Source organism: Nomascus leucogenys, chromosome 4 (assembly GCF_006542625.1).
Source record: "Nomascus leucogenys isolate Asia chromosome 4, Asia_NLE_v1, whole genome shotgun sequence".
Lineage (NCBI taxonomy): Eukaryota > Metazoa > Chordata > Mammalia > Primates > Hylobatidae > Nomascus > Nomascus leucogenys.
The window spans coordinates 113,401,563-113,429,357 of record NC_044384.1 but is presented as its reverse complement, the minus strand read 5'-3'; the positions used below and the strand labels follow the sequence as shown (position 1 = coordinate 113,429,357).

The 27,795-nt window shown below is 54.1% G+C and overlaps 2 protein-coding genes across 5 annotated transcripts in view; one reads left to right on the top strand and one right to left on the bottom strand.

Moving 5' to 3' along the window:
* Nucleotides 1-274: 274 nt before the first annotated feature.
* PLCD1 (phospholipase C delta 1) lies at nucleotides 275-22,744 on the bottom strand. Of its 3 annotated transcripts, none has more exons than XM_030812124.1 (15): nucleotides 22,593-22,744; nucleotides 13,268-13,432; nucleotides 9,564-9,792; nucleotides 4,297-4,426; nucleotides 3,967-4,198; nucleotides 3,118-3,319; nucleotides 2,887-3,031; nucleotides 2,660-2,809; nucleotides 2,409-2,567; nucleotides 2,028-2,187; nucleotides 1,798-1,914; nucleotides 1,216-1,394; nucleotides 995-1,127; nucleotides 774-923; nucleotides 275-634 (listed from the first exon to the last, which is right to left on the bottom strand). In XM_030812124.1, the coding sequence occupies exons 1-15, from the start codon at nucleotides 22,624-22,626 to the stop codon at nucleotides 549-551; spliced, it is 2,271 nt and encodes a 756-aa protein (XP_030667984.1). In that variant the 5' UTR covers nucleotides 22,627-22,744; the 3' UTR covers nucleotides 275-548. The 3 variants fall into 3 exon arrangements, with proteins under 3 accessions (XP_030667984.1, XP_030667983.1, XP_030667985.1); XM_030812123.1 differs by lacking the exon at nucleotides 22,593-22,744 and adding an exon at nucleotides 17,419-17,862; XM_030812125.1 differs by lacking the exons at nucleotides 2,660-2,809; nucleotides 22,593-22,744 and adding an exon at nucleotides 17,419-17,862.
* The window catches only part of DLEC1 (DLEC1 cilia and flagella associated protein), a 92,179-nt gene continuing 82,702 nt past the window's right edge, over nucleotides 18,319-27,795 (top strand). Inside the window, exons 1-2 of one of the 2 annotated variants that reach the window (XM_030812119.1) lie at nucleotides 18,319-18,418; nucleotides 20,521-20,589. The gene's annotated coding sequence lies outside the window, so the exon portion shown is untranslated. The remainder of the gene's footprint in view (nucleotides 18,419-20,520; nucleotides 20,590-27,795) is intronic. The other variant, XM_030812120.1, reaches the window with a different exon arrangement.

Genomic DNA, 27,795 nt, shown 5'->3' with positions numbered 1-27,795 from the left:
AGCAGGTCCACCTTTCAGGGGAAGGGGCCTCCAGGGCTGGCAGGTGTGAGCTCTCGGTGCCACCCCATAGAGGGGTTTATTTCTCGTTGGTCTCTCCAGATACCCCTGCCCTACTCAACTATGTGCAAGGAAGGTGGAGAGTGAGGTGCTGGGGCTCCAGCACTCTAGGACATGGGGACACACACACACACACACACACACACACACACACACACACACACACACACGCTTCACAGGGGATTTTTCTGGCATCCAGGTAAGGAGACCACAAGGCTTAATCTTACCGTGATTTTTATAAAAACCCTTGACCACTGGCTGGCCAGAGGGTGGAGAGGGCTGCAGTGTTGTTCCTAACGGAATGGACAGCTCTAGGGACTGGGCTAGCTCCTGGGCCCCAGGGAGGCAGCAGCAGACACTATGTTAGAGCTGAAGGCAGTTTGGGGGCCTAGCTCTGAGCAAGAGGCTGGGAGCAGCCATACCAGCCCTGTCCCCACGTGTGGACAGAGGGCCCAGCCTACTCAGGGGGAACCCCACTGGCTTCCTCCAGCCTAGTCCTGGAGGGAGATCTTCACAAAGAGGGTGGCTGATGGATGCTGGTCCCCGTTCTTAGACAAGAGGTGGACATGGCGGTATCCTGGTGGGTGGACCGGCAGGAGGGAACACAGAGTTCTGGTCACTCAGGGGGGATGCTTCAAGGGACAGCCAGCCCCAGCCCAAGAGACACGAGGCCCTGCTTCCCACCATCCTGGCCATCCCCTTCTCTTGACACTCACCTTGCTTGAGGCTGTTCAAGGGGATGGTACTCTGGCCAATGAAGTCATTCTTGGAGGAGGCATCATAATCTTCCACCAAGAAGCGGACGAGGGCAAGGTCAGGCACAACTACCTCAAACGCAAACTCCGTGTCCCACCATGGGTTGAAACCTGGGGGGACAGGCACCATATCAACAGCATGGACACCAGCCCTAGTAGCCCAGCCCGGGCCCAGCACCTACCATTATTGGTGATGACAGCAGTCTGGCGGCTGGCCATGTCCCGGCTCACGCCGTGGATCTCCACTGTCACTTTGGGGTCCACAATTGAATTCTTATTCTTGTTGACTTTTGGCAGCTGCTGCCCCGAAATGACCTAAGGAAAGGCAGAGGACAATGGAGTTCAGGAGTGGTAGCGGGGAAGCGAGGTCCATGGGCACCTGTCCCTCCTAGGTCTGGCGTACCCTGATGTTGAGCCGCTTCCGTGCCCACCAGGGCCCCTGAGCCAGGGCGCGGGGGTTAAAGGTGGCGTTGGGGTCTCGCAGGAAGGTGGGCTTCAGCACGTACCCACAGGCCCCGTTGTCCTGGAAGCGGCCCTGGTACACGTCCATCTCTGGCCCAGGTGTCTGGAAATTCAGGGCCACTATAGGCAGGACAGAGCAGTCGCAGGCTGTGGGCTGGCCCTGGGGCCCTAGAGCACAGCCTGCTCAGGGTACACTGAGGCCTAGGGTCACATGGTGAGTTAGCAGGGCCCAGCATCACTCCAATGCCTGCTGCCCTCCTGCCACCCTCAATGACCCACCATGCTAACCACACGTTCCATTCCTGGTGTCAGAATTCAAAGGACTAGTGTGCTAATGAGGTTTCAGACACTGACATGCTGGTGGGCAGATATTTCCAGACTGATATTACCAGCTCCACAAGCCCCTGCATTTGACCCTGCTTGGGTCCTCAGAGCTCCACTGCATGGCCTTTGAGGCTCCAGGCCCCCGGCCTTGGGACTGAAACCCTCCTCCAGGCCTCCTCCAGTCCCAGCCAGCCCATACCGATCTGGCAGCCCCCATTCCACATCTCCACGGGGCTGTAGTTGGAGGAGTCTGTTCTCCATCCAGCCGGGTAGATTCTGCTCAGGTGCCCCACGTTGTGGCGGACAAAGCCATTTCCTGAGGGGAAGTGTGGTTGAGTCAGCAGTGGAGGCCTCCTGGTGAGGCCCAAGCCCTGCCCTGCCAATTCTCTCTGTAACAGAGCAGGGGAGTGGTGGGGAGCCAGGCCTCACCTGATTCTTGGAGCAGTCGAAGGGCACGGTTCTCAGAGAAGGACGCCATCTCGTAGAAGGCCTGTCCAGGGGTGCCAGGACTGGTGAAGCCCCCAAAGTGGACACTCTTGCAGTAAATGACCATGTCAGAGAGCTCCTGTGCTAGCCTGAGCTTGTCCTCCTGGGGGCCACGGGGAGGCCCGGGTTAGAGTCAGTGGTTGGGGCAGGGTAGGCACTGAGAAAGCCAGAAACCCAGGCGCGGAGAGACAGAGGGAGACAGACAGAGAGAGCAGGGCAGAGGGTCTGAGTGGCAGCCACACAGAACTGAGACAAGGCAGACCTCCCAGGGGTGAGGGGATGGGGAAGGCCCGGGCTGCCCCACCCCACAGCTCCCCCTCAAACCTTGGGCTTGTGCTGCACACGGCTCCTCACTGCTTCATCCTCCATCTCAGCAGCCTCATCTTCGTCTGACACCACAGTGGCCTCAGGGCCACCCTCCCCTCCAGGGGGCAGGAGCCCCCCGAGCTTCTTCCCCTTCAGCAGGATCTTCCCCTTCAGTTGCTAGGTGGGGAGGGGCAACTGGTCAAGACACACCTAGCCCCCTGGCCAGGCTCCCCACCCTCCCCCAGGGATCCCCCATCCCCACCACACACCTCAGGGGAGGGCAGGCTGTTGGTGACCCCATCCAGTGGTCGGTTCAACAGCATGGGGCCCAGGATGGCATGCAGGTGCTGCGCCATCACGCGCTGCTGCTCCAGTGTGCAGTGGTTCTCCAGGGACAGGATGACAGGGTAGGGGGATGCCTGGAGGCCCAAGGGCACATTAGGAGTGGTGGGCCACCCCTAGCATCCCACTCCTCACCTGCCGGGGGCACGCCCACCTTGAAGGCGTAGTCCCGGATGGCCCTGAGCACATCGCAGAAGAGGATCTTGGAAGTGAAAGTATAGCCGTGGTAGATGATCGGTTCCTGGTTGGGCCCGTCCCAGCAGTCAAGCTCCAGGCATCGGCAGCCTTTGCACAGTGCCCTGCAGGGAGGGTGGTGGCTAGGACCCTCCAGGTCCTGTCCCGGGTCCCACCCAGACTCCCGCCCCAAGGCTTCCCTGGACAGCACCGGATGTAGGCCTCAGTGCTGCTGGGCCCGGTGAGCTGGTCCTCCAGCAGGTAGGTGTTGTGCGAAGAGGACACCAGGTAGTGGCTAAGCGGCTGGCCCATGTCCTGGTAGACACGGCGGTGTGCCAGGCTGAAGGCGCTGCCGTCGGCCGACAGTAAGTACATGAGGAAGCCATCCTTGGTCATCTGCCGCTGCGTCTTGGCTGGGAGGGAGGAGGCCACTGCCTGTCAGAGCCAGCCTCCAGCAGGTGCTCCTGGCTGCCCACCCATCTGGACAGAGGAGCCCTCTGAACCCGCTTGCCTGCCTGTCCTGAGCCAGTCTTCCAGAGCTCTTGGAATTAGGATAAGTCTGAGGTTCTCGACCAGACTGTGGCTACTCCAGAGTGGGGCCCTGTCTCCTCCTCCTCCCCTGTCTGCACATTCTAAGACCCCTGAGGACAGGGTGTCATCTCCCCATTCTCTGTACCTCCAGACTGGAGCCCCCTCCAGAGCAGGGCCCCATCTTCTCTGCTCTATCACATCTCAAAGCTGGGCCAAGAATGAGACAAAAAAAGAAGCAGGAGTAGCATCTGCTTTTCAGCCATCTCTCGTTTCTTGAAGAAGGGGTCCTCAAAGCCCCCTGAAGGAGGTGCCAAGAGGGAAACAGGACCAGAGAAGGGCAGGGATGCCGGAGCCCTGTCTCTCATCTGCCGGCTTTCGTAGGACCGGAAAGTGAGGAGCAGGGCCCCGGGGCTGGCTGAGGCAGCCCCTTCCCTCCGGCTCCCTTCTTTCTGGCTGCAGTCTCCCCAGGGGTCTCCCAGCACAGTGTGGCCCTGCGACTGCAGGTGGCAGGCCCTGGTCAGGCTCTCACCAGTCTCACTGGGCTCGTAGCGCTCAATGAGGGAGAGGGCCAGCGCAGGCCCCGCCGCCTCCTCCCGCTGCTGGTGCTGCAGGAACGTCACTAACTGATCCACCGACAGAGTCTCCCCTGAGCCCGCGGCCTCGGCGAAGGTGCGGTCGATCTCCACCCGCTGGGTCAGCATCTTGTAGAAGGCCTCAATCTCCTCGTCCTCCAGGGAGTCTGTCTGGGAGTGGTCACACTCCTGCAGAGCCAGGACAGCCGAGTGGGCTCAGAGCAGGCCTTGGGCCGGGGTCAAGGGCCCCATGGACAGGCAGCCCCAGCCCCCACTTCCTGCCTCACCCTGAAGATCTTCCGGGCATAGCTGTCGTCCACCTGGATGTTGAGCTCCTTCAGGAAGTTCTGCAGCTCCTTGAAGCTCATCTTGTTGTCCTTGTTTTTGTCAGCTTTTCGCAAGCAGGAGTGAATCCAGCTGGGCAAGAAGTAAGGACAGAACCCAGGAACCCTGGAACCCACCAAGGCCCCAGCCAGAGCCATGGATGGCTCCAGCTGAAGCCACCTATAGCCACAGCTCCCTGCAGGCCCGACTTACTACACATCCATGTTTCAGTGGCCTCTTCAGAGGAAAACGTTACATCCCATTAAGGGATCTTTTTCTATTTGCTGGTTTTCAAACCTTTCAATTTTTTTTTTTTTTTTTTTTTTTTTTGAGACCGAGTCTCACTCTTTCCCCTAGGCTGGAGTGCAGTGGCACTATCTCGGCTCACTGCAAGCTCCGCCTCCCGGGTTCACGCCCTTCTCCTGCCTCAGCCTCTCCGAGTAGCTGGGACTACAGGCGCCCGCCACAGCGCCCAGCTAATTTTTTGTATTTTTAGTAGAGACGGGGTTTCACCATGTTAGCCAGGATGGTCTCGATCTCCTGACCTCGTGATCCGCCTGCCTCGGCCTTCCAAAGTGCTGGGATTACAGGCGTGAGCCACCACGCCCGGCCTCAAATTTTTTAAAACATTTCTTTTCTTACTAAAACAAAAGGGCCCACTGTAGACAATTTAGAAAATGCAGAAAAGTAAACAAGCAAACAAATCTCCCATAGTCTATCACCTAGGGGTAAATACTATTAACATTCCAAAGTATATCCTTCTGGTTTTCCTTTTCTTTTTTTTTTTGACAAGATCTTACTCTGTCACCCAGGTTGGAGTGCAGTGGCACAATCACAGCTCATTGCAGCCTTGACCTGTCAGGCTCAAGTGATTCTCCCACTACAGTTGTGCACCGCACCACCACGCCTGGCTTTTTTTTTTTTGGTAGAGACAGGGTCTCCCTATGTTGCCCAGGCTAGTCTCAAACTCCTAGGCCCAAGCAATCCTCCTGCTTTGGCCTCCCAAAGTGCTGGGATTACAGATATGAGCTGTCTGGACTGGTTTTCAACATAGAATATATAATAATAAATATCCAACACTAAAGAAATAGATATTCCACCTGCTGAATAGCCTTCAGCACACAAATCCTGTGCTTGGCTGGACCATTCTAAACTTGATTTTTTTCACCTGGCTTTCTGTCATAATTATTCTTTTCCACATCTATACCCTTATATATACAATTTGGAAAACATATATAAGTTAGAATGAAGTGTTTTTTGTTTTTTTTTTTTTTATTGGAGACTGAGTCTTGCTCTGTTGCCCAGGCTAGAGTGCACTGGTACGATCTCGGCTCACTGCAAACTCTGCCCCCTGGGTTCAAGCAATTCTCCTGCCCTAGCCTCCTGAGGAGCTGGGATTACAGGCGTATGCTACCATGCCCAGCTAATTTTTGTATTTTTAGTTGAGACGGGGTTTCAGCATGTTGGCCAGGCTGGTCTTGAACTCCTCACCTCAAGTGATCCACCCGCCTTGGCCTCCCAAAGTGCGGGGATTACAGGTGTGAGCCACCACACCCGGCCTATAATGAAGTTTTAAAGATCTACCTACCTCCTCCAGAAGCTTCTGATATTTGCATTTTCCTCCTAATACTTTTTTCTGCAATTTATTTATTTATTTGGTTTTTTGAGACAGGGTCTCGCTCTGTTGCCCAGGCTTGAGTGCAGTGGCATGATTATGGCCCACTGCAGCCTCAAACAATCCTCCCACCTCAGTCTGCTAAGTAGCTGGAACTACAGGTGCATGCCTGGCTAATTTTTGTATCTTTTGTAGAGATGGGGTTTTGCCATGTTGCCCAGACTAGTCTCGAACTCCTGAGCTCAAGCGATCCACCTGCCTCAGCCTCCCAAAGTGCTAGGACTAGAGGTATGAGCCACCGAGCCCAGCCTTTCTGGATTTTAATTTTCTTTTCCTTTTTTTTTTTTTTCTGAGACGGAGTCTCGCTCTGTCACCCAGGCTGGAGTGCAGTGGCGCGATCTTGGCTCACTGCAAGCTCCGCCTCCTGGGATCACACCATTCTCCTGCCTCAGCCTCCCAAGTAGCTGGGACTGCAGGTGCCCGCCACCACGCCTGGCTAATTTTTTGTATTTTTTAGTAGAGATGGGGTTTCACCGTGTTAGCCAGGATGGTCTCGATCTCCTGACCTTGTGATCCACCCACCTCGGCTTCCCAAAGTGCTGGGATTACAGGCGTAAGCCACTGCGCCCAGCCCAGATTTTAATTGTCCTAATGATGCTTCTGCCAAAAATAATGGAAATCATACATTTGTAGTCCATTTTCTGTGTAACATTATATCATAATTATTTCCCTGTGTTAGTGTAGTCTCCATAAACAGCTTTAATGACTGTATAATGTTCCACTGAGTGTATGCACTATAAATTAGAATGGCTTTATGATCTTAAGGTCTAGGCAGCAGGACTCTGCAGAGGGCATGAGATTGTCCAAGGTCAAGGCTCTGCCAAAGGTGGGATTATGACAAAAATGCCACAGAATGGGGCTTTTTAAAAAGCTCAGAATCAGGCAGATGTGCCATTGAGAAATAACACTTAAAAGTCTTTCAAATGCTCAAAAGCACACAGAAAAGGAAATTAACATGGCTTAAAATGTGTCCCCTAAGGAGTGGATATACACCAGCAATGAAAAATTTGAAAGTGAAATTAAGAAAACATTTCCATTTACAGTAGCAGCAAAGTGAATAAAACGCTTTTAAAGAAATTGTTTAAGTGCAAAACCTGGAAAACCAAAAGGCACTGCTGAAAAAAATGAAAGAAGACATAAATAAATGGAAAGAATTACATGTTCATGGATCAGAAGACTTGTCATTATTATACTGGGAATATGCTCCAAATTGATCTATACATTCAATATAATCCCTATCAAAATCTTGCTGGTTTCTTTGCAGAAATTGACAGGCTAATCCTAAAATTTGTATAGAAACTCAAGGGACCCAGAATAGCTAAAGCAATACTGAAAAAAAAAAAAAAAAGAAACAAATTTAGAGAACTCACATTTCCTTATTTCAAAACTTACTACAAAGTTACAGAAACCAAAACACTGTGGTAGTGGTGCAAGGACAGACATATAGACAAACAGAATAAAATTGAGAATTCAGGCCCAGCACAGTGGCTCACTGCTGTAATCCCAGAACTTTGGATCAGGCAAAGCCTTCGTGAATATGATGCCAAAAAAACATAAACAACAAAAGAAATAAAGTATATGAATTACACTTCATCAAAACCAAAATCTTTTGTGCTTCAAAGAATATCAAGAGGCTGATCTGAGTGCAGGGGTGTTTACAACTAATTGATCACAAGCAGTTCCAGATTTCTTTGTTCCTTCTCCACTCTCACTGTTTCACTTTTCTAGCCTAAAAAAAACCATCAAGAAAGAGAAAAGACAACCCACAGAATGGAGAAATTATTTGCAAGCATAAATCTCATAAAAGACTTGTATCTAGAATATATAAAGAGCTCTTACAACTCCATAATAAAAAGACAAATGATCCAAAAAATGGGCAAAGGACCTGAAAAGATATTTCTCCAAAGAAGATATATAAACGTACATGGAAAAATGCTCAATATCACTAATCATTAGGGAAATGCAAATCAAAATCGCAATGAGATACCACTTCATACCCACAGGGTGTCTATAATCAAGACAGATGTAGTGTTGTCAAGGACATGGAAAACTGAAACCCTCGTATACTGCTGGCGGGAATGTAAATTGATGCAGCCTGTTTGGAAAACAGTTGGGCAGTTTCTCAAAAGGTTAAACATAGTTACCATATGACCTAGCGATTCTACTCCAAGAGAAATGAAAACATATATACACACCAAAACTGATACATGAATGTTAATATCAGCATTCTTCATAAAAGCCCCAAAGTGGAAACAATCTAAATGTCCATCACCTGGTGAAGAGATAAATGTGGTCTATTCATACAATAGCGTATTACTAGACAATTAGAAGGAATGAATACTGACACAGGCTACAACATGGATGAACATTGCAAACACCATGCTAAATGAAAGAAGCCAGTCACAAAAGACTCCATGATTCCATTTCTGTAACATGCCCAGAACAGGAAAGTGTATAGAGGCAGAAAGTAGATTAGTGGCTGTCTAGGGCTGGGGGTTGAGGTGAAATGGGGAGTGACTGCTAAGGGGTACAGGGTTTCTTTCTGGGGTGATGGAAATGTGCTAAAATTGATTGTGATGACGGCTGCACAATTCTGTGAATATACTAAAAAGCACTGAATCAGGTTCAACACTTTAAAAGGGTTAATTATATGGTATGTGAATTATACCTCAATAAAGCTGCCATAAAAAATGGAGAGAGCTGGCTCCACCCTAATCCATACATGCCAGAAGCCTGACCACTTCGAATCATAAACCAGTGTGTCATTGTGTAACTAAATGTTGAAGTTAATTTGTTTTGAGCCCACAGGCTGGCCTACGCACCAGACCCAGGGGAACTTGATCACTCCCCAAAGAATGGCACAGGAGGGTACCATGGCCTCCCAACTCCCAAACGGAAATCGTGTAGTAACTCTAGAAAACATGATTAAAACATCCAAGACTGGTCTCCCGTTGCAGCAGGCTGCTCCCCTCAGGCTCCCCAGACCCCCATCTCCATGCTGGTGACAGATGGGGACACAGGGAGTATCAGGGAGCAGCAGAGCTATTTGGGCTCTGTACCTCTGAAAAGGGCTTCATGTACCTTCCCTCCTTCCCTTCTGAATTGTATGCCCCACCCCCCAACTCACCAAAATGTATATGTTGAAGCCCTAATGCCCAACGTGATGATATTTGGAGACAAGGCCTTTGGAAGATAACTTGGTTGAGATGAGGTCATGAGGGTGGGGCACCCCCGTTGGGATTAGTGCCCTTACAAGAAGAGATGGCAGAGAACCTAGTCTCTCTCTCCCCACCATGTGAGGACACAGCAAGAAGACAGTCATCTGCCAGTAAAGGAGAGAGCCCTCACCAGGCTCTGACCATACTGGCACCCTGACCTTAGACTTCCGGCCTCCACACTGTGAGAAAATAAATTATGCTGTTTAAGCCACCTAGTCTATATTTTGTTATGGCAGCCCAAAGTACCTAAACCAGCTTCCATACCCAGGTTGCCCTGGGGATAACCACAGCCAGTGTCCACAGGCCAGGCCTGGACCCACTGCCACCAAAAGGATACTGCTGTAGCTTCTGCCGCTGGTCCATGGAGCCTGAGTGGTGGATGATCTTGCGCAGCCCCAGCACCCAGTGCTGGGCATCAGCTGGCGATGGGGCAATGAGGTCTAGCGTATTGCGCTGGTCCTTGAAGACAATGGAGAAGCAGCGGTCCTCGGGCACATCACGGGCGAACTTCTCCAGACCCTCTGTGCGGTGCCCCATTCGCACCTCCTGAATGTCCTCGATGGAGACTGCGAGAGGGGGATGGTGGAGGAGAGAGGGAGAGAATGCTGTGAGGTCAGTCCCTGACCCTGACATGGCCAAGGCCACAGTAGAGAGAGGCATGGCTTGGAGACACAGAGCCAGGGCCAGAGCTCAGGCCTTGAGTCCAGAAGGAAAGGAGAGGGGCAGGAGGTCGGACAAGTGGGGGACAAAAAGGAGAAAGGAAGACAGAAACTGAGGGGGGAGACACAGCATGAGACACAGTCATTGCAGGCACAGTGGAGACGCACAGGGAGAGACAGAGAGTGAGAGAAAGACAGACTATAGGGCGGAAAGGGCACCTGGGACCCCAGGCCTGCTCTCTCGGTGATGGGGGGTGCAGGGCCCCAGGGAGAGGACTGGGGCAGGGCAAGGCTCTTAGAGATGCGGACAGACCACTCTGGAGTGCGGGGCCCATGAAAGAGAAGGGCCATGCACCCTTCTGACTGTATTGGACTTTGGGTCTGTCCTGACCCGATAAAGCCACAAGAGCCACCAGGCCCCTCTCCTGAACATTCAAGAGACTGGAACCACCTTCAGTTAGCCCCAGCCCTGGGGTCTATGGGCAGAGGGCTAAAGACAGAAGGAGAAGCCCTGCATGGGAGAGGAGACAGGGGCATGCCCTGTGTGCAGCTATGTGTGTCCTGACTTCAGGGAGCCCCTTGGCAGGGGGTACAGGAAGACTCTGCCTTCCCCAGTCCCCAGAGGCAAACTGGAGGGTCCCCTGCAGGGGTCTGAGGGATTACATCATTCTGCCCTTAGGGGAGCCAAGGGGAGGGCCCTCCCATCACAGCCCAGCCTTCCAAGCTTCAGGGAGATGGCAGGCCCTGTCTACCCCCACTTCCAATGTGCCCTCCATGGCCTGGCCAGGAGTCAGTTCTTCCAGTCAGGCTTATGCTGTGCCTCCCAGCAGCAGGATCCAGGCTCTGCCCCTGCCATACCTCCATCCTGAGCCATCCTCATCCATCTGTCCTGGCTCCTAGATGGTTCTAGCTGAAGTCCACCTGTCCCTCCCTGTGCCCACCCACTCTGAGTGCCCAGGGGCCTCCTAGCCACCTGCAGGGCCCACAGATGTAACATGTGCCAGCCTGGGCTGCAGGCTTTGAGAAGTGGGACACATGTGGGGGACAGAGGATAGCACTGCTTAATCCCTCTGCCTGCAGCCCCTGGTGACTCACACGGCCGCACACAGGGTACAGCTGCAGCTGCCTGGGTCAGGAATGAAAACAGGAAGCCTGAGCCATGGGACCCCCCAAGGCCAGTGCCCTCACCCACATAGAGATAAAGTCCAGATGCCTTCACTGCTGATAACACCTTTGGCCTCTGGGAACCAGAGTCATGGGGGTAGGTAGTAGTGGCAGGATTGGGGAGACTTAAAAAGCAGGAAGCAGAGCCAAAGAAAACTGGGCAGAAGGGGAGGCTATTCCAGGCCTCCCTCACCTGGCCTCTGTTTCCCAGGTTAAAGAGCAATTGAAGACAACAGTCTCACCGCTCACCCAGAGAAGGGAGGCAGCCAACAAAGCAGGCTCAGCATGAGACCCGTCTCAGGCGTCTGACCGGCAGAAAGCCCCCTCAGGCCTTGCTCCATACCTGCGCACACCTGGCTCCCTGACCCTGGACCTGGCTCCCTGCAGCCCCTCCTCCTGGTAGGATGCAGTCCCTGAGCCTCCCATTCATGCCTGTTCCTCCTCCTCACCCTGCACCTTGGCTCACACTGGGCCTCCTGCCTGCAATGCCCTTCCTGCCCATCTGCTCACAGCTGTCCCAATACAAGGTCCTCCTCTCACCAGCTCAAATGTGGTTCCTGCGGGAAAAGGCCTGGGTCTTCCACTCCTCTATCTCCCCCCTCACGCTTCCCAAGAGCTAGGCACACACTGGGAGTCATCCATATGTATCAGTAGGTAGGTGGGCTCCAAGGAATCCCCAGGGCTCAGAGTGTAAGATCCCCATTCTCACTGTGTTCCCACCCACCGGCCTCTAACAGGAAATCCCATATCAGGGCAAGAGCCCCATGAAGGAGGCTGTCTGGCGCCACAGACAGAGAAAAGGTCAGGCGGTCACTCCTGTACTGTGTGGCCGCAGGCTGAGCCGGGGTTCTGTGTCGTTTCCTCAGAATGTTCTGGAGCCCCTACCCGTCAGACCCTGCCCTGCCCTGCCCAGAAATCTTCCATGGCTCACAGCCCCAAGGACCCAGCCGGCTCTCTGCAACTGGCCCTGCTCCCGTCCTGCCTTACCTTCAGCCCCTCCACTGACCACAGGCTGGCAGGCCATACCTTCTCAGGGTCCTATCCAGTGTCCTGAGGCAAGGCAGACCCTTCCTGGGTGAAAGGCACCCTCCTGGGGCACCCTCGGTGGGCTGATCCTCCCCTTCCTTATGCTCTCCTCCTACCTGGGCTTATCACCCATGTCCAGTCTCACCCCCATAGACCTGCCCCCATCTCCCCACCCACACCTCAGCCAATGGCAGGAGAATGGGCGAGGGATCTCCAGGGGTCTGGCTATGTGAAACCCAGGCTGCAATGATGTATACGCACTGTCCAATTTAGCAGCCACTAGCCACCTGGGGCTATTTAAATATAAATTAGTTAAAATTAAATAAGATTGAGAATTCAGTTCAGCAGTCACACTAGCCACATTTCAAGGTCTCAATCAATAGCCACAAGTGGCTAGTGGCTCCCATGCTGGACAGTGCAGATACAGAGCATTTCCATCATTGTTCAACTGTACAGCATCGGTCTAAAATTTCCTCTCCAAGTAAAGGCATAGAGGGAGACATCTCACTTTACAGGATCTTTAGGAAATTCTCTCCCTTAAAGGGAGAGAATTGAGTGAAGTGAGCAGAGCTTTCTTCTCTCTGAGGCCTTGCAGGAGGCTCTCTCCATTTGTGGCCTGAGACGTGGGTTCCTTGGCCTTTTTAGAAGCTTCCAGAACGCCCTCAGACCCATAAGGGCTCCCCAGCAGTGACCTCTGTCTGTGTGTCCCAGTCCTGCTCTGCCCTAACACCCCTCCTGTGGCTCCAGTCCCAGGGAGGAGCTGCCTCCTGCAGCCCCAGCTCCCACCTGGCCACTCAACCCCGGAACTACCTTATCTGCCTGGACCTTGGGCCACCGTCCAACTCCCTCCCTGCTTCTGAGCCTGGCTGTCCCCATCTGTGGTCATGGTTAAGTATCCCCATCCCTCAAAAGCTTTGCCATCTCCATCTGTGGTCCTCGTTCCATGACTGCCCTCTCCAGCCCAGGCTAGGCTTCAATTTCCCGACAGGCAATTTAACTGGCCCCGCTCCCCAACCCCGGCCAGCCTCAGTTTCCCCATTGCCAGCCCAGGTTGTATAAATGACCTATGCCCCACCAGGCCAGGCCTCAGTTTCCCCATCTGTGGTTTTGATCCATGACTGACCTTTATATTTACCCAGCCCTGAGCAGATTCCACACTCTGTCCCCTCCCCTGGGACCCCAGGGCACTCACACAGCTGGGACTCCGGGGTCCGCATGACCTTGCGGGACTCCTGCCAGATGGTCTTGCAGTCCTCCTGCAACTTGTAGAAGCGCTCTCTCCTCCATGAGCTGGACTTCACCTTCAGGAGCTGGCTGCCCTTCAGTAGGGCCTGTAGATCCTCATCATCCTGTAGGCCTGGGGATCAAAGCCAGTAAGATGCCACCTTCTCCACTAGTTTCCCTGATGCCCTAGGCCCCACACTGGCCATGCCCACCTCTGGACCCTCTCAGAGCCCACTTTTCACCAGCCTCATCCTCAGCTCTGTTTACTCCTCCCTCCTCCACCCATGCTCCAACCTGCTCCCAGAGCCTGCCCTCCTCCAGGAAGTCATCCCTGATTGCCAGCTAAGGTGACCATGCAAACGGGACACCTGCCCACCCAAGACCATACTTACACATTGTGACATGCCACCCACAGCTGAATGAACAAAAGAAAGGCAGCTAATTCAAGAACCCCTGGTTCCTAGAGGACCAGGCCCCTAAGAAATGTTCTGAAAGATGGTTTTGAAAGATTAGGTGAGCCCCTCCTGGTCACGGTTAGAAGTCAGAGTGAACGGAAGGAAGCTGGGATCAAAAGGTTAGGCAAAGCAGGGAGACAAAAGGGCGACAGACACAGAGGGAAATGGACCCCAGAGCATTATGGAGCCAAACGACGTCCCAACTCCAATAGCTCCAGAATCATTTGTGCCTAGGTTCAGGTGCCCTTCCCAACAAGCTGTGTGACCTGGGCAAGGGACTTCATGCTGCTGGGCCTCTGCTTTCCTGTCTATGAAATGGAGATAATAACAGCAACCACCTCAAAAGGGAAGTTCTAGGTTCAATGAGATGATGCCTGAATCTGTGCAGGCCCTGAGATAGTGGCAGTTGGGGTTCTTGGTGTCAACATTGTGGTTGCTGTGGGACCCCTGTGCCCATCTCTGCCACCCTTACCCTTGCTGTTCCCCCCACCTCTGACTTGAGCCCACATGAGTGGATCTCTGATCCTTGCCCCAAGAAGAGACAGATGAGTCCACTGTAGCCTCTGTTTGGCCTGCTGGGATGGCCCTGTCCCTCGCTGCCCCAGCCCCATCTCAGAGTGCCCAGGGTCTGGGACCCCTCAGGATACAGCAGCTTTAAGGCACAGTGCATTCCTTTCCGAAGCTGAGCAGGTACTGTCCCAGAGCCCACAGAGAGGAACCTGGCTGCTTGCTCCAGTCCTGCCCCACTCTTTTGCTGCTCTCAGAGGCGTGGGCTCCCAAAGATGCGATGCCCTCAGTCCTACCAGGCCCAGACAGGAGGCACCAAAAGGACATCAGAGCCTTCACCACCCAGCAGGTCCTGCACCAACTGATAAAGTTGATAAAAGTGACCCCAACCCTTAGTAACCCACTGGTATAATATAGAAACATCTACAAGGGCGTATGTGTGCGTGTATCACCCTAGCCACGTATAGTCCAGCAGCCAGCTCTATTGAGAGCCAATCGGCCACTTCACTTCTCTCCCCAGAACTATGTGGCCCATCAGCAATCTCTGTCCTGCTGCTCCAGCACAGTGGCAGCCTCAGGGACTTCAAGGGTCTAGTCTGAGGGTCTTGAGCCTAAGCCTATGTGGGGAAGCCCTCATGAAGCCACAGGCCTTTTCTTTTCTGAGCCCAGATCCCCAACAACAGATGGCCTCTCCCATTTTATCCATGCCCCCTCCCCCAGCCAGTCTGTCCCACATATCTTCAGGGCTCACAGAACCCTCTGGACCACTTCCCCAGGCTTCAATCGCTCACACACTCTCTATCCTCCCCAGTCTCCTGCTTCCAGTCAGGACAGAGGCCAGTGCTAACATCCACCCCCTATAGCTTTAGGCAACTCCCTTCCCTCTCTCTGCTTTTGTTCCCCCATCAGCACTGGGCTAAGAACAGTGTGGGGGAGGCATCCCTGGGCCTCCTCAGGGGTGACAGTCTGATGTGACCTTCCTCCACCTTTCTCCACCTTTCTCCCAGGTCTGTCCACCCACTTGATGAGCTGTTCTGCCTTAGCGTTAGCAGCTCCCTCTTAGCCCAAGGGGAGTCCCAGTGGAAAAGAAGGGAGCTTCGATAGAATATTCCCAACTACTGGCTGTGTCTGAGGAGCCTGAGACAAGAGGAGGCAGAAGGGAGTTCCCAGGCTGCCAGAGGACCTCCGGCCTCCGGTGGGGAATTCCACTATCCCTTCTAAGGCTGATGTCCCTCTAAAGCTGAGAGAGACATCTCCTTACCCTCTGCCAGCACCCCACCCCACAAGCTGGGCATACATCAGGGCAAGCCACTGCCGACAGCACGTATGGGGACGGAGCTGGGAGCCAGGAAGTAGAAGTTGAGCACCACCCTCCTGTTCTGGAAAACACCACGAAGAGATGACATGCTCATCCTGTCGCGGAGCCAGGCTGTGGCCCTATCTACAGTCAGGCAGAGATAAACCCCCAGCTGCCAACAATGGTTTCTAAAAGGTGGACATCAGTTCCAGGGTGATAATTCCAGAAAGGTGATAGGCACAGCCCTCTGGACCATTAGGAAACCTGGGCAGGTGCCCTCATCTCTTAGCCTCATTTGGGGCCCTTCTGTTTCCGAAGCTTCTGGACTGCCTGCCCCACCACCCTTGCTCCCTTAGCACCCAGAAAGTCTGTGGCACCCCTCACCCAGCCCTACTCAACCCAGTCATAATATTAGTTTGGTGCAAAAGTAATCGCGGTTTTTGCTATTGAAAGTAATAGCAAAAACTTTCAATAGCAAAAACTGTGATTACTTTTGCATCAATCTAATAGCTTCTCCTCCTGTGGGAGGGTGGTGGCAAGGGGCCTTTGAGCTGACCCTGGGTTGACCTTGCAGCCTGCCCAGGCTAGCTGTGCACAGTGAGATGGCCATGTGGTGGGGCATACAGGGCGTTGCAGGTGCCAGTGGGAAGCTGAGGAAGGTGCCAGGAGTCCTGTCCCTATACCTAGGGTGATGCGTTATGAAGACACACTGGACCTGGGACCCACGGCGATACACGGCTACACAGATATGGCCACACAAATACACAGTCACACACTAGACCACCATTCACACAAGCTCAAAGAGACAATGAGCCACACACAATGACACACTGCTCCCCAAAATTACACACTGTCACAGGGAGTTGCACAGTGTCACACTTAGTCATGCATAGCCACACAACATATAGTGCCAGAACATGATGATGATGACGATGATAGAGGCTCCCATAATAATAGTTACTATTTAAATAAGATACCGTTCTTAGCACATGCACTTAATTCTCTCAACAACCCTCTGAGGAAGGCACTGTCATTATTCCCATTTTACACAAGAGGAAATTGAGGCTCAAGGAAGTTGCATGGTGGAGTCAGGACTCAGAAGCAGGTAGCTTACCCACAGGGTCAGCGCTATGAAACTTTACGCAGCCACTGTGAAGGGACATACTGCCACAGAGTAAGAACATCAGAAAATCCATATAACGCACACACCATAATGGAATGACAGAACCACTCAGTCACCCTAGGTCACCCACTGTCACATTGGTTACACAGTCACACTCAGTTGAAGAGTATCACAACAGATCACACGCTGTCACACTGGGTTACAAGCAGCCACCCTCAGTGCCACAATGTCACACACTTTGTTTCACATTACACACCATCACCATCATTACACACTGTACAGTGGCCCCACCACAGACCGCAGGCATGACAGAACTACTCAGTCGGCACTGGGTCCCATACTAGATCACCACTGTCACACTCATCACATACAGGCACACTTTTGCACAGGATCATATTGACGCACAAACTCTTGCAGATCACCTCATGGGTTACACAGACCAGGCCACATACACGGTGCCTCAGAAATTTGTAAACAGGAGGGCGTCGTGTGACAAGGGATGGGGAGCTTTGGAAGGGCTGAGTTAAATAATGAGAAGGGGTAACTAATCACCCTAGTACTCACCCCGACGTGCTACCACTGCGAACACTGCCCCACAGTGGGCCACACACTCACAGAAGTACTAAACATGTCCAATTAAAGGCTCCAGGGCAAATGGCCCCGAGTTAAGGGACAAGTGGTCAGCGTCCTGCTCCATCTGCCTTCCCATTCCCCGCAGATCTCTCTGCGCCCCTTACCCAGCCTCCGTCCATTGAGCGCCGCCACCTTAAGGCTCTGCTCCTGCAGGTAGAGCTCCCTGGAGCGGCTCCGGCTCCGGATCCCCAGGCACTGCATGGCCCTCCACAGTGCCCCTGCCTGCGCGGAGCCGGGTCCGGGACAGTGCCACCTCCAGTGTTTTATGCTAACAACACCCACTGCTCTGGTCCAGGGGGCGGAACTGGCGCCCTTGGAGGGGAGCAGGGGCGGAGCCCAGGAATGGGTGGGAGGAGCTAGAGTTCGAGAGGGGGGCACACTTCGGAGGGGCGGGACGAGAGGGAAATCTGGGTTGAGGGGGTAGTCAGACCCTAGAAGGCGGAGCTAGTCCACGGCGGTGGGACCTATACCCCCTGAAGGTGAGGCGAGAGCGAAACCGAGGCAAAGTAAGTGAGTGGGGGGAGTCAGAACACAAGAGGCGGGACGAGAAGAAAATCTGGGCTAAGGGAGGGCGGTGTCAGACACCAAAAGGCTAGGCCATCCAAGAGGGGTGGGACCAATGCCCCCTGGAGATGGGGCGAGAGCGGTGTCGAGGCGTGGGTGAGGAGAGGTGGTGGATCCAGAACCCAGGAGGCGGGGCCGAGGAGGTGCCGGGCCCCGCGGAGGCGGAGTGGGACAAATCCATAACCCAGGAAGCAAATCTGTGTCGAAGCCTGGGGGCGGGGCCGGAGCCAAGGCAGCGGGGCGAGGGAGGGGCCAGGCCCAGAGGCGGAGGTCAGGCCGGGAGCCTCTGCTCCAGAGGCGACGTGGAGGCAGAGCCATACCCAGGAAGCAGCTCGGGGGCGGGGCCGGGGCCGAGGAGGCGAGCCTGCGAGGATCCCACACTGGAAGGGCGGTGTCCAGGCAGGGAGGGGCGGGCCCTCGGCTTTGGAGGCGGTGCGGGGGCGGAGCCAGGGCCCAGGACGCAGTGTGGGCGGAGTCTGACCGAGGAGCCTGAGCGGCGAATTCTAACGCCACCTTGGAGGCTGGCGCAGAACCGAAGGGGTGAGTCTGGGGAGAAAAGCTGAGGGGAGTCCCAGTGGGAGGTGGGCGGCAGTCTAGCGGGGACCTGAGTGGGGCGAGGCCAGGCGGGACCGGGGATGGAGCCTGGGCCAGACACCGAGCCCCCCCCAAGTATTTTACTTCAATTGCTCAACTAATTCATTGCGACTCAGCTTGCTGTTGCCTCATTTGTGAACCTCAGGTGGGCCTGTTTGCTTCTCTCGGTTTGACCACCAAAGTGATAATCCCCAAGGTACCGGATGCAAACGAAATTCTTGAAAAAATCCTGATCTTAAAATGAGCCTATTAACCCAGGCTGGCTTTCATGAATACATGAGAACGACTGTAACTTTGCACAAAACTTTGCGGCCAATATGCTCGGGAACACTGGGTCCTTTCATGTACATCACAACTTCCCTTTCATTCACCTAGTAATTATTTATTGAGCCCCTACTCTGTGCCAAGGTCAGGACACCACCCAGAGGCCTGACTCACTCTTTTACTCTCAGCCTCTGAATAGTTCCCCCAGTTCGCTTCACTGCAGCTCCAGTCACCAGCATTGACAGTGAGTCACTGGCAAAGCCAGTTATTGGCACAGACAAGCACAGCAGTAATAACAAGAAACTGAAGCGCAGAGTAACTTGCCTAAGGTCATACCAGAGAGAATAAATCATGAGCAAGGTGAGTAGATGGACAAGGTAGATGAGCTGAAATATGAACACGGAAAAGCTATTCTTCTTTGGAGCGGGGAAGCAAAGTGCAAAGGGAGCCTGTGTTATGGAGAAACTGCGCAGGGGTTCTTAACCAGACCAAAGACCCCTCAAGAACCTGTAGATAGAATAACATCTCAAAATAATTGGCTTCCTTTGAATTCTTATGTATTTTATTTTCTGTATTTAAAAACATGATCCTGGCCGGGCGCAGTGGCTCACACCTGTAATCCCAGCACTTTGGGAGGCCAAGGTAGGAGGATCACTTAAGGTCAGGAGTTCCAGACCAGCCTGGCCAACATGGAGAAACCCCGTCTCTGCTAAAAATACAAAAATTAGCCAGCGTGGCAGCCGGCGCCTGTAATCCCAGCTACTCGGGAGGCTGAGGCAAGACAATCCCTTGAACCCGGGAGGTGGAGGTTGCAGTAAGCCGAGATGGCGCAAACTGCACTCCAGCCTGGGCGACAGTGAGATTCTGTCTCATAAATAAATAAACAAATAAATAAATAAAAACATGATCCTGAGAAGGGGTCTACAGGCTTCACCTGACTGCCAAAGTGGTCTGTGGCACAAAAAGTTAAGATTGGTGTGGATCAGTGTGTGCCTGTGTAGCATGGGCCTGGAAGCCCAGGGACAGACTGCTTTGGAAGATAGGTGAGTGAGGAGCTGGCCACCCTAACTTGCTAAGAGCTCTGGAATCATCATCTCTTGGAGGACTGGTTTTTGGGGCAACCTAGAATTTCTATGCCCATTGGCGTTTATGTTCACAACACCCACTGTGAAATATGTATTGCTATCCCATGGATGATTCTCAGGCCCACAGTAAGTAGAAGCAAGGCTAGGACTGGAGCCCAGGTCTCCTGGGGCCAAGATGAGGCCCCTCTATTTTCTATTTTTACAACGGCACCTCTTGCAGGGGTGAGGGCAAAAGGGATTGGGTGTAGGAAAAGTTAGCGTGTATGTGGGGGGTGTTCAGTGAGGGGAGAGCCCTGGGAGGTGATGTCCTTTAGGGCACATTGGGGGACCTGCTAGAGAAGCCAGTCCAGGCATAGCCAGAATAAAAAGAGTGGAGGAAGTAAGGTGAAAGAAGGAGGATGGAGGCTGTCGCATCAGTCTGAGGGCTTCAGAGGCACTAAAAAGAGCTGGCTGGCTCGCTCTTGAATCTAGTTCTGGCCCTATTTTCCATGACTAGGAACTACCTTATGATGCCCCCATCATCTCCCAAAGAACTATAGACGGCAACTCATAGGGCATAGAAATTTGGGGAGGGGGCCTCCTGCAGGAACATAGTACTCACTGGGTACCAGGCACTGTTCTAACTGCTCTGTAGGTATTATCTCATTCAATCTTCATAGCAACCCTATGAGGTAGATGGTATTATCCCCCATTTTACAGATGAGGAAACTGACACACAGAGAAGTCAAGGGATTCGTCTGAGACGAGAAAGCCAAGACTTGAACTCAGGTACTTTGCTTTCCGAATCTATGCCAGTAAACTACATTACTTCTGCATGCATACAGGGTGAGGACAGAAGGGACATGTCACATCTAGGTGAGCCGCATAGCTCCCCAGGCCAATAGAAGGAGTCCCTCTGGGCTCCTTCCAGAGAGTGTGGAGCCCTAAGCCAGAGAGTGTGGTCCTGCAGCACATCTAGTGCTGGGGCACCCACACTGTGAAACGGATGCAGACTCTCCAACGCAAGTGTAGACAACCTGGAACAGCACAGGGCACAGTGATCACCCCCTCCCACCAACAATTCTCCTTGACAGGTTCTTATTTCCCCATCTGGTTTGCAGTGTGGACAGAAGGCAGTTGAGGCAATTTTGGGTGATGAGCTAGAAGTGTCAGGGCCTTAAGGGAAAACAGCTCGGGGTCACAGTGTTCATGTCAACCCTTCAGGAAAGGCTGGACTGAGTTAGGCATTTGGGAGGCTGGTCTCAAATGGGGTGGGCCAGGGCAGCCAAGCCTATGCCACAGGTCTGGGAGGTCCTGACTGAGCCTCCATGTGTCTTCCTCCATGGAAAAGATACCAAGGCTGCCTCAGGAGAGAAACTGGACAAAGGCACAGACACTGAGGATGAAGCCTGTTCCAACAGGAGCCAAGGAATGACGCTGTGTCAGAGAAAGCAGAGGTCTCCACTGTGTCCTCTCAGCTGCCCAGCCTCCCTTCTTGCTAGTCTGGCAGGCGCACGAAAGACACCTCTGGCCTGAAGAAAGAAGAGGGAGCACTGGAAGGGGCAGGGACTCCATGACTCATCTAGACAAGGTGGCTTAAAGAGCCTAGGCTATTGGTGTAAAAGCAACAGCTCTGGGCACAGAGCAAGGTCTCTCTGGGCCAGGAGGACCAGGTCTGTGCCAACTGGAGAACACTAGATAGACTGGAGGCTGGCTGATGGGAACATCTCTAAGTCCCTCTAAATTCCAGGGGGACTCTAGTGGAAGGCTAGAGGACTCTGCCCTTCTCTTTCCCATCTATTATGTCCATGAACAGTTTAGATGGATGGGTGGTGGCCACTAAAGTCTCCAACCCCAAGGGTACTAAAAAAGAGAGGGATATACAGTAAAGCAGTGATTGGTATGAAAGGAGCAGGGTTTGCTGAGCTGGCAAGTGATCTGAAGGGGCAGGAGGGCAAGCCCCCACCAAGGGTGGGTGAGTGCCTGTCCTGGAGCAAAGAGGGGCCCAGTCAAAGTTACCCTCCCCAACCTCCCACCTCTCAGAAGGCCTCCAGATCTGCATTCGGGAGCCCAGGCTCCCCTCGCTGCTGGAGGGACAGCGAAAGGGCAAAGAGCTGGCTCATATCGGAGGAAACAAAGCTCCGCTGGACAAAGGATGGAGCAGGCAGCTCCAGCTGAGACCTGGCCCTGTCCCCCGAGGAGGGTCGCAGATGAGGGGATCGGGCTGCTTCTCTCAGCCTGAGCATCGTTGACTATTCTGCGCTGGGCAGTTAAGGTTGCACGGCCCGACCACGGTTAACCTTGCACACCTCCTCTCCCCACCCCCTTAGCCCCTACTCCGCCACACCCGCGCGGCCTGACGCGGTCCAGGCACGCCCAGGCTTTGGGGAGCCTCTGGGGCGGCCCGGATGGGGCAAGGAGAATTTGGTCGTTCTTGGATGCTGTTTCCTTCCTTCTCCGCCCGTCCGTGCGAGCGGGATCGTGGAGCCCAGACTTTCGTGACCAGGACAAGGGGGTCCGCGAGGAGGAGGGAAGTCTTCAGACCCGTACCGCCCGCCCACCCCCGGGGCTATATCTCGGACAAGCCTGGAAACGCCCAGGGTCGTGCCCGGCAGTCCCACCCAGGGAGCGGCAGGCTGAGATTATCCCCGTCCGGCGAAGGGGCAGAGAGGCGGGCCCGGGATGGTGTGGAGGCGGCCGAAGGAGCTGGGGGCTCCCTGTCCAGGGCCCGGAACGGCTTTCCAGGCGTCCGCCCCTGCAGGGTCTCCCGCTCGCGCGGGCCGGGCACTCACCGTGCAGGGTCAGGAAGTCCCGGCCCGAGTCCATGCCCGACGGGCGGCGCGGCGGGAGGGGCACCGCGGGACTCACGTGAGTGGCGACAGCACCGGCGGCCTGGGGTCCGAGCGGAGTGCGGTGGAGAGACCTGAATGGATCGCGGTGGGAGGAGGCCGGGGGTGGTCCCGGGACACCGCCCCGCCCCCGCCAGCCTGCGCCTCCGCCCCCTGAGCCCGCCAACCCGCGTCTCTGCCCGCCCCCTCCTGGGGACGCCAGAGGGAGGGCAAAGCTGGGGGCCCGGAGGACTGGCCAACCCTGGCCCGGGCCAGCGGGCGCGCCCCGGCCAGAAATAGCCAGATCCCTCCAGCTTCCTCCGCCGCCGCCACCCACGAGCCGCTGGCCCTGTTATTACCGCGGGCGGCCGGGCCCCACGCCCTGTTGTGGGCGCCTCGCTGGGGTCGGGGTGATGCTGGAAAGAATCCGGCGTCATCCCGGGGAAGGGATAGTGTAAGGTCCGACGCCCAGCCGGGCTGCTGCGCTAGGGAGACGCGGCGTGCAGGCTTCCAGCCGCAGCTCCCCAGTGTTCGCTTTCCCTTCTGCGAAATGGGTGCATGGACACGATTAGAAGGTCTTCAGAGAGCAATACCTGGACCTTGTCGGGAGGAGGGTCCCCTTCCCTCTCGCTGGCAGGTTTCTAACCCCAAGAGTGCCTTTGGTGGAGTGTTGGGGGTGGGGGAGGGGGAAGCAAGCAGGTGCACGGAGTTCACTTTTGAGCCCCTCATATCCCAAAACCCCAGAGATCCATGCAGCCGAGGAGGAGGATCCCCAGGGTCCCTTCTTCAAGTGGCCTCCCAAGGGGCTGTCTGGGCAAGGTCCCTATGCAGACCCACCCCCTAACTCTTAGGACCCAGAAAACCCCCTTTATAGGTTGCCCAGAGACCCCTCCCACCACAGACCCTGGGAGGGTCCCTGGATCCTGTTGCCCACCACCCCTTTGGAGAGTCCCTTGGGAAAACTGGGCTCTTGGTATTAGAGAGACCCCAGAGGGCCTCCCAGGATGGGGGGTGCCAGGCCCCCCAGTGAAGCCACCCAGGCCTCCTGGGCTGATAAGGCCAATGTAAGAGTCAGGCAAAGCTAGTTGGACCAGCTCTGCGGGGAGGGGGCTGGGCTCACCCCAATCCCTCCTCTTCTGGGCTCTAGGTGGCCTTGAATAAGGGATGTGAAACAGCTGAAGGACAGTCTTCTGGTTCTGGGGGTTAAAAGTGGATCAGGACTTCCAGGCTTTGGAGAGCCCCCTGCTCTACATGTCCCCTCTCCACAGACGGGGCTTCACCCCTTACCTGGCACTCAGCTCCAATCCTGTCCTGCAGTGCGAACACCCCTGCTCTGGGCAGGCCTATCAGGTCCCTCCTTGGTTTCCCTTCTGCCCAGGGCCACACTCCATGTTTGCTGAGGGATGAGCAAATCCACACTGGCAGGCATCGCTTTGGACCTCCATACAGGGGACCAGTGGGGAAGAAGGGTCCCCTTCTCTGCCCTCTGGGGGCCTCCTCATGCCTTGGAGCCTACCTCCTGCACCTCTGATACTCCTGGAGCCTGCAAGCCCCTGTACTCAGCAAGTCAGGCCTCCTCAAGCCCCCCTTCTCTTCCTAGGCTGCGTCACAATGAAACTCTGACACCAGGAGTGGACATGGCTTCATCTCAGTCATCATTCCTATGTATTCACATCATCTCCCAACTCTGAGCCCCAGGCCCCAAGCCAGGACATTACCTGGGAGCCTCTCCTTTCCCTTTGTCTATGTACCATGGTGGGGGCTGCAGCCAGGCTCTTCCTTTGCATGCTCCAAACCCACCTCACAGAATCCCTCCTCTGGCCCCTGGCACAGACATAGGAGCTGCAGCCTCCTCCCTAGCCCAGGGTTCTTGGGCAGGATGGGCACTGCTGACTCAGAGCTGGCACACGCAACCAGGTTCTGCCAGACATGAGGGCTGGGCCCCGCCCTGCTCATAGAGAAACCCGGCGGCTGCTCAGAGCCGTGGGTCAGCCCTCACTCCAGTCCTCTCCTGTCCTCCCCTAGCTATCAGCCCCTCCTGGCTCTCACAGGCTGGGAGGTGCTCTGCTGGTTCCTGCTGGGGTAAGCCTGTGTGGTATGACTGAACGTGTGTGGAGGGGCTGGAGCTCAGAGTAGGCAAAAAGGCTTTGTACCAAGCCACAAAGTTGCTGAATTCCATTCCCTTTGCCTTCACTCCCTCTGCCCTCAACTCCCAGGGCCGTCTGTGGGCCCAGCCCTGGCCAGGTGCCTAAATTACCCTCCTCAAAACCCAGCTCTCAGTTGCCTGTGCAAGATGCCCTGAGATCCCGGTGACTCAGAGGGCTATTTGGCAGGCTTAGCTTGGGTACAGAGAGGGCCCACACATGCCCTAAAGACTAGTTCTTTAATGGGGGAGTTTCTGGTATCTCACTGTCCTGACCATGCCCAGTCTTCCATGTCTGTGTGAGGGTGGATGGGGTGATGGAGCTTCTGGGATCACTGGAGACAGGGAAGAGAGACCTAGTGTTGGCACCAGTGCCTGCCTCAAGCCACTTCCCTTGGCCTCTCCACCACCACTTTCTCTGGAGGCCTGAGGAGGGGATATTATCACCCAAGAATGCCAACTTTCAGGATGGTCAGGCTTCAAGCGTGCTTCAGGGCTGGCCCTTTCTAGTCCCTCCCCCATGAAATGCAAACCTAGCCCAGCTTGGGTCGGTGAGGTGAATGGGGTTTATTCTGCCCCCTCCCTGTCTTTAGAGCCTCTGCTTCAGGATATGGGGTGAAGGGGCTGTTTAAATCTTGGCTCTGCAGCTTCCTGCTGTTAAGACTTTGGAAAAGTGACTTCCCTTCTCTGAGCTCCTCAGTCAGGAGCTATAATCATCCTTAGAATTGGCAGAAATAATGGATGGCAAGTACAGGGCACAAATAAGTACCTGCTAGAAGGCCACCAGAATCCCATATTCCCACAGCCATCCTCTGCCTGGCCTTCTGTACAGATCCGGGTGGCCAGAGCCCAGCCTGAGGCTGTTGGTCTAAGGTCATGCCACTGCTGCTTTTGAGGGCTGCGAAACCCCCATAGGAGCTCCCTCCAGAGGGTCATGGGCCCAAGTCCAGATGCATCAGGAGGAAAAGTGAAGGAAAAGCTCCTCCCAAGGGAGCAGCTGTGGCAAAGTGAGAGTCCTCAGGTCATGCAGGGTCAGATCCTCAGGTCCTGACCTTGCAGGGATCCAGGATGCCATAGTGAACTATGAGGCTGCTGGACCTGCTCGTAGTCCCAGGACAGTATGGGATTATTTGGGGTTACTATTCCATAATTATATTTGTGGGATTTTATTGTGTATTCCTTTGTGAATGTAACTGTGATGTTTATTTCACTGTGGACTGAGTCCCAATGCTCACCTCCACCCCAGAGGCAGAATATAGTGCTTGTGTGGGGAACAGACAGGAAACTTGCCCTCAGACCCTTATCTGAAGGAGGAGGCAGAGGGTAACTCACCTGAGGGAGGAAGCACACTTAAGGGGTCTGTGAACTGAAGAGACCCACATTTGAAAACTGTTCTGCTATGTCACTTATTCAACAAATATTTATTGAGCAGCTACTGTGTAGTGGGCACTGTTCTACAGGCTTGGGAATCAACTGTGAACAAAACACACCAAAAACCCCTGCCCTTCTGGAGCCCAAATTCTAATGGAAAGAAAAGAGACATTTTAACAAATGTAAGAAATGAATTGTATAGTATATTAGCAGATAATAAGCAAAATGAAAAAAGTGGGATAAAGAAGGTCAGGAATGGGATAGGGTTAATTTTTTTTTTTTTTTTTTTTTGAGATGGAGTCTCACTCTGTTGCCTAGGCTGGAGTGCAGTGGTGTGATCTCAGCTCACTGCAGTCTCTGCCCCCCAGGTTCGAGTGATTCTCCTGCCTCAGCCTCCTGAGTAGCTGGGATTGCAGGTGTGTGGCACCACACCCGGCTAATTTTTGTATTTTGAATAGAGACGGGTTTTACCATGTTGGCCGGGGTGATCTTGAACTCTTGACCCTAAGCGATCCACCCTGCCTGACAGAATTAAATTTTAAAGGGGTTGATCAGGCTGGATCTTATGGGAAAGGTGACATTCAAGCAAAGCCTTGACAGAAGTGAGGGACTGAGACATTTAGAGATATCTGGGCAGAAGATTCCAGGCACAGGAAATACGCCCTGAGGCAGGAGGGTGTTGGTATGCTGGAGGACGAGCAAGGAGGACAAGGCCAGTGTGGCTGGAGCTAAGAGAGCAAGGGAACGGGGAAGTGGGGACAAGGTGATCATGGGAGGAGAAAGAGGTAACCGGGACCAAGTCCTGTTGGGCCTTGTAAGAATTCACCTTTTAAGGCTGGGCACGGTGGCTCAGGCCTGTAATCCCAACACTTTGGGAGGCTGAGGTCAGTGGATCACCTGAGGTCAGGAGTTCAAGACCAGCCTGGCCAACATGGTGAAATCCCGTCTCTACTAAAAATACAAAAATTAGCCGGGCGTGGTGGCGCGCGCCTGTAATCCCAGCTACTCAGGAGGCTGAGGCAGGAGAATCGCTTGAACCCGAGAGGGGGAGGTTGCGGTGAGCCAAGATTGCAACACTGCATTCCAGCCTGGGGGACAGGGCAAGACTCCATCTCAAAAAAAAAAAAAAAAAAAGTTGGACATCCATGAAACTATGAAATGTATTTAAAAGTTAAAAGAAAAAGCCAAACGCCAGGTGCAGTGGCTCATGCCTGTAATCCCAACATTTTAGGAGGTGAAGGCAGGAGGATTGCTTGAATCCAGGTGTTTGGGACCAGCCTGGGCAACATAGGAAGACCTTGTCTCTACAAATAATTTTAAACATTAGCTGGGCATGGTGGTGCACGCCTTTGGTCCCTGCTACTCGGCAGGCTGAGGCAGGGGGATTGCCTGAGCCCAGGAGGTTGAGGCTGCAATGAGCTGTGATCATACTCCTGCACCCCAGCCTGGGTGACAGAGTGAGAACCTGTCTCAAAAAGAAAAAAGCAGTGAAAAAAAAATGTAAAGGCCAAAAATGTGTGTGGGAACCCAGAGGTAAACAAACAAACAAGAATGTGGTCAATAGAGCAGGTTATAAAATGAAGACAGCAACTCACAAGGAATTCCCTTTGTGCCGATGAAGTCCCCAGGGGAGGGGAACTGAAGAGTGGTTCC